Here is an 8481-nt window from a genome sequence, read left to right as displayed (position 1 = left end):
ATATCCTCCATGTGTGCCTGGCTAACGAGAGAAACCCTCCCCACGGGACTGAGGGGTGAGACATCCCCGGTGTGCCGATGCCTCTGCTGCAGCATCTCCAAAACTTTTACTCCGTAGGTACACAGGTGGCACATGTGACATCCACGAGGCTGGAGAATGTCACATTAAAGAAGAATTTAATGGTGATGACTTTTAAAGAAAGTCTGAAACAAAAGTGGGTGGATGCCCCAAAGTGGTGCTGTTGGGACCCCAAAGCTGCATTGGGAGACACCAACAGGCACTGGTCACGCGGGCAGGAGGAAGCCAAAGGCTAATTTTAACGTCAACCTGTGCCTGCAGCATCTGTGTGACACGCAAAGCCCCAGTGACAGATCGGGTGTCCCCGGCGGGGGGGAGCGTGCGCGCATGAAAAGCAACAGCAGCGAGGGCTGAGCCCCGCAAAATACCCGTGACAACTGCCACGGCGGAGCTGGGGGCCACGGGAGCAGCTGCTCAAGGCAACCGGAGCTGGCGGCAGGGCTGCAGACCCCATCAGCGACGGTCTCAGGGGACCATGGAGGGGATGTTGGGGTGCTCCATGCATGTCCCGGGAGTCCCCCGGGGCCTGTCCTGCAGCCATCACGGTGGGGATGGGTGAGTAGAGGAAAGGGGGACATCTCTCCTTGTTTGATTCACATGTGGATTTGGCTACGTTAGCCCCCTCCAGCCTTTTTAGAGCTTAAAGACACATAAGATCAAGCAGATCACACGCTGCTGATGGGAACCATTTATCTTGCCACGGGTAGAAATGGGTGGAAAACAGTAATTCTTCGATGCTGCACCACAAACGGGGCATGGGAAACGTTTTCGTTACAGCATAAGCATGGGAAAAAAAAACCAAGTTTGCTCCTTCCTTGGAAATATTCATGCTGGTGGGGTGACACATGCCACCTGCAAATACTGAGCTTTGCAGATCCAGGGCTGGCCGAGCTGTGGCGTGGGCAGTGCTCAGAGCAGCACGGTGACAGCGGGGGACAAGGTCCAGCCTTTCCCTACCTAAAACCCCTCCTGGAGTCGTCGCAGCCTCCTGGGGACACCGAGGTGGGCAAGGCAGGCGGGAAAATCCTAACTGGGATGCAGTCGTGTGGGCACTGGGAGGCAGTGGGACTTGTCCTGCTCCCGTTTGAGGGGAGCTCAGTGCAGCAGTGGTGTAAAAATTTACCCAAAAGAGCCCTTTTTGGGCGGACATCACAGCTCCAAAGAAAGCAGCGAGGGTGCGCGGGCAGCTGTCCCCGCTGCCTGCGGATCAGGTTTAATCCTTCCCACACTGCAGGGGCTGGCATCGGCCTTTAGGCTGCGGGGCTGCGGGGGAAAGGGTTAAACCGATCAGATCGGGGGAAAAACAAAACAAAACAAAACAAGACCAAAAAAACCCCACAAAATAAACACAACGACAAACCCGGTGCAATAATCCAGATGAACAAATCCGAAATCCATCTCATATATACGTTAGGACGCTGCGAAGCGCTTAAACCTGCCAGATGCACGGGATGGATAAAGCTTAAGCGCGGATTAAGGGGGCTCCCCAAGGCGGGACAGTGGCTGGCAGTGAGGGGTCGGGGGGAGGTGGAAGCGCCGCAAAAAAACAACCCCCGGCCTGTCCAGGGCGGGAAGGTGGAAAGGCCACCGAGAAATCGTTTCTCAGTTTCCTGGGACCGTGCGCCCTGACGACCCCCCCCTGCGGGTCTTTCCCGCTCCATTACACCAGTTTTAGATCAACAGGGATGAGCTTCTGTTAGGTTTTGGCGTGTTGGGGTTGGGTGTTTGTTTTTTTTTTGAGGGGGTGAATTATCTTTTTTTAAGACACGGGGGCTCTGCGAGCCTCGTGGGGTTTCCACGCGCTCCCCGCAATCCCTCCGCGCCCGGCCGGAGCCATTTTAGGTCACCGACGCCCCTTGCGCATAAATCCTGCCAGGACGTGTTGCGCCAGCACACAGCAGGCCGCCCGCGGGGACGGCGGCGGCCCCAGGCGTGCTCCGCTCCCCACATAGGGCGGGGTGCGGGCCCCGCGCCCCTCCCGGCTCCGCGGGACGCGGCCGCCGCGCTGTCCCCACGCCCCGCACCGCGCGGAGGGGCGGGGCCTTGCGCCGACCCCCCCGCTCCGCGCGCCCCACGCACGGGCGCCCACGCCCCCCCCGCCTTTCCCCACCCATCGCCGCCCCCGTCGCCTCCCCATTGGCCGGCGCACCGCCGGAGGGGGCGGGGCGTCGAGGCGTAGCGCGGCGGCGGGTTGGCTGGGCGGGGGGAGGAAAGGGGCGGGGCGACGCCCGCCGCCGCGCTGCCATTGGCGGCCGGCGCCTTTGTGTGCCGGCGGAGCGGGCGGCCGACACTCGCCGCCGCCGCGTCGGAGGGGCCGGCGGGACCGGACCGGGCCGCGCCGCGCCGCGCCGCTACCGCCCCACAAAAGGCCGCAGCATGGTCCTGGTGCACGTCGGTTACCTGGTGCTGCCCGTCTTCGGCTCCGTGCGCAACAGAGGTACCGCCGGGGGGCCGCGGGTTCGCGTCCCGGGGCGGGACTGGGGGTCTGTGGGCGGGCGGCGGGGCCGCGGACGCCCGGCGGGCTCGGACCGGGCTCTCCGGGTCCGCCGGCAGGAGGAAGGGGGGGGCTGCTCCCACACCCCCATCCTCCGCACCCCCTGCCCAGCCCTCCCTGCTCTCTCAGCCTGCGGTCAGGCGGTTGGGGCGAGCCCGCCTCGCTCCGCGGGCGCGCAGGGCTCCGCGCCCCCCTCAGCTCCCCCCGGGCTCCCCGCAGTGCCCGTTGTGGGGGTGTCCGTCCCCGTCCCCCCCTCTCCATTCCCGCTTCCCCAGGGCCTCCCTGGCCCCCGCCGCTTGCCCCGCTCCCGCCTGCACCTCCAGTCTGTGCTTCGGTAGATCCATTTTCCTTCTTTTATTTCTTAAATTTTATTTTATTTTTTAATTTGACCCCCCCACCCACCCACTCCCCCCCCTCCCTCCCTCCCCGTCTCGCCGTGTAGCGTAGCCACCAGGCCATTTCAGCGTAGCTGTAGACGATAACAGCCATTTTTGTACCTTCATCCTGTTTAGCTGAGTACATTGCACTGTAAATTCCTGTTAAGTGGATTCATTTTGCTGTGGTCGTTGGGCGCAGAGTCTCCTGGGGGGCTTGGGGGGAGGGCAAACGCCCCTAAATTGCAGCCGAAACCCCGCCCTCCCCCCCTAAAAAAAATAAAAATAAATCAGGGAGGGGGAATCCGTCAAGGAAACGCGATTGGCCTTAGTTCCAAAACTCAAATTGGAAAAAGAGTTGGGGAGCGAGATCTGTGATTAAACGGGGGATAAACGACACGCCCCCCCCCCCTCGCAAAAAAAAAAAAAATCTGCTGGCGAGAGGCTCCCGCAGAGGGGTGCAGCCCCCCGGCTCCCGTCGGCGGTGTCACGGCCAGCTGTCCCCCGTGGGCGCTCGCCCCCCGGCCAGCCCCACGCTCTGTCCCGCCGGCCCCACCAGCCACAAGTGTCCCGTTCCATTAGCGCGCCTCCGACCCGGGGAACACACCTTCCTCCCACCCCCCCGTTAAAATTTGCTTGCGAAAGAGGGACGACTGGCAAAATGCTTTTCCATTAAACAGGGATAACATTTTTTTCTGCTGTGCTAAATTACTTCCTGTTCTTATTTTGTGGGTAATTTTCTGTATCGAATATCCTTTGGTTGTGTATCTTCACCTTTTTCTTGTACTAAAACTAAAGCATGGTCTGTATTTTTTTACATTACCTAGTTTCTGATGTAAATCTCTCTGTAGAGACATACCCTGCTGAAATGTAATGTGCTGTAGCCTATACATCTGCTCAGTGTACGCTGCTTTTGTTCTGTTGCCCTTCCATAGCATGGTGGGCCTTGCCTTTTTGTATTGTGTGCATGATGACATTGTTACACACGATTCCACTAATACTAATATACGATCTCTCAATAAAGAAACTAGTTTTCCTATATTAACCTAGTGTGCTTTTTCTATTGCTGTTTTCCCATTTATTGTCGTATCCTGCTGTTTAGATTTTTTCCTTGCTTTCCCCCATCGTGAGGTTTGAGTGGATTTTTTTCCCCGTAGTGCAGATATGGGGACTTCTCAATACATTTTTTTTTTCCTCCTATCCCATATCTACCCTCAGCATTAGTCTGTGTGTACATACTCCCTAGATGCACAGTCCCTATTACCGTTGTGCTGATGCAGAATTTTGTTTTACTGCAGAATAGCCAAAAAAAAGTGTATAAATCCAAGCCCTCATTATTAATCAAAAAAAATATATATTTGATGGAAGGGTCTGCTGCTTATTTCATTCTAGTTACAACATTACACGTTCCTTACCAGACTGATAGCAAAACGAGAGGGTCAACCTCTGGATGGATGGGGAGAATTATTTTTTTATTTTTTAAACTCTGATTAAGAAGAGATAAATGAACCTGGAAGGAAAAAAAAAATCCCTTTAATCTATTAGCTGTATATTTAAAACATTTACATATAGGCGAGTGCCCTGCCCACCATCTGCTAGGCGAGAAGTTGCCGTGCCTTGGTCCCGCAGCGACTGGCACGCTATAAATATCTTCACTAGACCCCTGCAAGGCAGGGCTCCTAAAACTGTCCCAACTGCTAATGTTGTAACTACATTTTCCTGCTTGAAGCCTCCAGGCCGACCATCTTCTAAATAACCCGATTTGGTCAAAAGAGCAAACTGTGGGGTTGGGAGAAAGTCACCAGGAACCTTGAAAGTATTGGAAGCAGGGAGGGATGGGCAACCAAATTGTGGTCAGCGAGCGATTTTGCTGCAGCTGCAAAGCGATAATAAATACTGGTCACCTCTCCTTGTTCCTGCGCCAGACCTCCTTTCCCAGGTCTGCAAAATGGTCCTGTAAAACCTCCCGATTTTGGCTTGGATGCCACCAGAAACCGAGGGAAGTCAGGGCTCCCAAAAGCAGGAGAGATGGGGCTGGGGTTGAGGGGGGGTGGGGTGGGTGGGGGGGGGCGGGGAAGCATCGTCTCTTAATTGCATTTCCACAGAAGGGAGGAAGACACAGGATTGGTTATTTGTCTTTAATCAGAGGAAGACAAATTCAGCAGGTCGGTGGTTCCCACTGCTAAAATTTCAAGAGGAGCCGCTAGCAAACAAAACAAAAAGCAAGTGGCTCCGGCAACCTGCCCTGCCTTACCCCAGCATTCCTCGAAGAGATGCATCATTTTGCAAGGCCGTGCCTTTCCACCTTCCTCCTAGCTTTATCCTGAGTTTGGTTCTTTTTTTTTTTTTTTTTTTTAAAAAAAAACCCTATTTATTTATTATTTACTTCTCCATATTTCCTTTTCCGTGTATCTCGATGACTGTTTGGCCATCCTGTCCCCCACCCTGTATGAGCACAAGCGGGTTGCCCCCCTGCTCCCCCCTGGATGTAGTGTATGCTGTGGCCCTTTGTTCTCGCTCCATCCTCGCCCCGGGCCAGCGCTGAGCTCCGTGCGTGACACATGTCCCCGTACGCATCCCGAGGAGGGAGGCTGTGCTTCTTGCTTGCATGAAGGGAGACATGCATGCCTGTTGGGGCTGATCATTTTCCAATGTGATTTTTTTTTTCTCTTTATTTATTATTTTTTAAAATTCAAACACACACCCCCTTCCCCACCCCCCCACCCCCCCACCCCCATGTGAGACAATGAGATTTGGGTTATGGCGTGGAAAAAAAATGAATCCCCCTCCCTTACCCCACCCCAAAACCGTGACACGGATAAACCCAGTCCCCTCAGAAACATACCTCATGCTACAGACACCTGCCGGCAGCTGCCCCTTTGTTTGGAGTGGCGGATTCACTGCAGTGAGCACAATAACCCCCCAGATCTTCTGCAAATTAGTGCTAATACAGAGCAAAACTGTTTGGTCAGTGTACTCTCAGGATACCTTGGTAATCTAATAACACAGAAAGCTGATGGGTTAATGGCAACTGGTACTGAGCAATTTATCATCCGCATCATATTTTGACCTGTCTTGTTAGAAACACATTCTTACAAGAGGAAACATTTCCCCCTCCTCTACCTCCCAGCCTGATTAGTCAGTAACCACCAGGCTTTCATAAGCTCATCATCCATCAAATGCATCCACAATTTAATGACTTAATTCCTTTGACACTCCAAGTCCTGAAAAGCCACCTGGTACAAAGAAAATAATCTTTTTTTATTTTAGCATCGCGGGCTGAGGAAATCCAAGACGAGTCACGTGCTGGTGGTGCTGCTGTGGGTGTGGAGGCACATGCAGTGATTTCTATAAAGCCTATATACATCTCTCCAGCACCAACCTGTATTCCTGGGCTGCTTTAAATAACTTATTTCAATAACAGGGAGACGGATAATCCCAAACACGGACAAAACAGGCTCTGAGATTTATTTATACAGGGGTTGTGTAAAGGTCTTATACACATCCGTGTGCATTTAATGATGACAAATGGGAGCCGGACTGATCTGTCTCTCACATGGGGTTTGGGGGGGGGTCACAATTTCCATAGATTTTAAGGAAAAGATAAACAAGTAGCGGTCACATTTTGCTCATGTTGGGAGTTATCAGCAAAGTCTAATGAAAACTGATCCGGATTTACCTTGCTGTGTGCAGATCTGGCCCAGTAGAAGTGTGTTATTTAAGAACTGGTGAGTTGATGCCCGAGCGAGAAAGCAAAAGCAGCTGCGCACCTGGGGAGGGGTTTGGGGGGTGTTTGCTACAAAACCCTGGACCTGCTCTGGTTGGGGTTGGGGTGGGGTGGGGTGGGGAAACAAGACGGTGGGGACACAGTCCCGGACAGAATGTGGGATGACAAACGGGGGGGTGAGATCCGTAGGTGCCAGGATGCTGCCATAACCGCTGCTGGCCTCGGTCCTTTGCCGAGTCACCGGTCTCGCGCTGAGTCCTCCTCCTGAACCTCCTGGAAGGATTGTCCTAGAGTAAGTCTGAGCTTCCTTTTTTGTTGTTGTTTTAAACCCCGCTCATAATCTGGGGAGCACCTCGTTAACTGAAAGGGGAGGGTGGAGCACTGCTGGGGCAGGCATGGGAGCCCCGTCCTCCCAAAGCTGTAGGAGAAACTCCCCCGAGTGCCACGGGGAGCACGTGTGGCATCCAAGACCAGCTCATCCCTCTCCACCGACCAGACAGAGGATGGTCGCAACCTCTGGAGGTGCAGGGGTAGAAAGAGAGGGGAGTTTGCCTCTTTCAGGGACTCTGTGGGTCACAACACTGGGTAGCGAGGGCACGGGCATCCCCTCGATCCCATTTACACGCTGGTTTAAACCCAAACACTGTGCTGGGGCTGCCTTGTGTCAAAACTGGAAGGCCCTTACCTCTAGAGGTGTTCGAAAGGGGACACGTGCTGCAGCAGGCCAGCAGAGAAAAGCCTTTCCCGCCCTTGGGAGCACTCGTTTTGGGAAGCATTAAATAAACTATGCCAGAAATCCGAGGGGAGACTTTGCCAAAGGTCTTCTCCTACATCTAGATCATCTTCAGTGTCCATAACCTCCAAGACCAGAGTTGGTTTGGCGATTGGGAGAGGTGACGACATCATCAAATGTCGTGACTCTTGGGCGTCTCACGGTATTTGGGTGTTTCTACATAAGCTTGCAGCTTCTGGAGTCAGGTGACAGCACAAGGCTTTTCCATTAGATGGTAGTATAAAAAGTACAGCTTCAAATTGCTGCTTATGACAAACCTGATGTTCAAACCTCAGGAATCATCTACAACATTTGGGAGCTGATGCAGTGGTTTGGGAAACAGAAGGGTGATGTGGGGCCAGGGCAGGGACCTGCAGGTGGGCAGTGACAGGGGGACTAAGTAAGACCCAGTAGGGAAAATGGGAGTTTTCTCCCTTTTTTGGGTTCAGTGTGGGAAGATGGAGCGGGTTGGTCTGCAGTTGGGGTTGGCAGAGGGGTTCTGGTTTCCCAAGTGGCTCCACACAGGACCCCATGGGACATCCCCCACTTAAATCCTTGCATGGTCTTGTCTTTCTCCTAAACCTTCTTAGGGAGGAAATCGGGTCATTTGCGAATGGCTGAATTCTCCCTCTAAAATAAAAAAGCCCCCAATCACTCTTCAGCCAGAGCGATAGATCCTGGTGGTGGCAGGGACCGGGCTTCTGCACAGGAGAGCTCAGGTGGGCAGAGCTTGGCCAGGACAAAGGGAAAGTAAACCCATGTCTCCTCCATGCCTCCCCATCACCTTTGCTTAACCCTTTCTGCTCCTCCTCTGCTCAGTTTTGCAGTCTCCCAGGACCTTTTCTCACCCATTTTCCTGCCTGCTGGTCCTTTACATTTCCCAGCCCCAGCTGGGCTGGTTGGCACGTGCTATCGTGGATCCCTCTTGGTAAGTGTCCTTAACCACTGTTGTTTTCTCTCCCTCCCTTTAAAGGCTGCAAAATGTGCCTGCAGGAAAGTTGCATGTGTATGGCTTGTAACTCTGTAATGAACATTA

At 53.8% G+C, this 8481-nt stretch overlaps 1 protein-coding gene across 1 annotated transcript in view; it reads left to right on the top strand.

Moving 5' to 3' along the window:
* Window positions 1-2362: 2362 nt before the first annotated feature.
* Window positions 2363-8481, top strand: part of ARK2C (arkadia (RNF111) C-terminal like ring finger ubiquitin ligase 2C) — a 49014-nt gene continuing 42895 nt past the window's right edge. Inside the window, exon 1 of the mRNA XM_074932115.1 lies at window positions 2363-2515. Coding sequence (XP_074788216.1) covers window positions 2455-2515 — 61 coding nt within the window. The 5' untranslated portion in view covers window positions 2363-2454. The remainder of the gene's footprint in view (window positions 2516-8481) is intronic.

The sequence above is a fragment of the Athene noctua genome, chromosome Z (assembly GCF_965140245.1).
Source record: "Athene noctua chromosome Z, bAthNoc1.hap1.1, whole genome shotgun sequence".
Lineage (NCBI taxonomy): Eukaryota > Metazoa > Chordata > Aves > Strigiformes > Strigidae > Athene > Athene noctua.
This window is presented reverse-complemented; position numbering and strand designations above follow the sequence as displayed.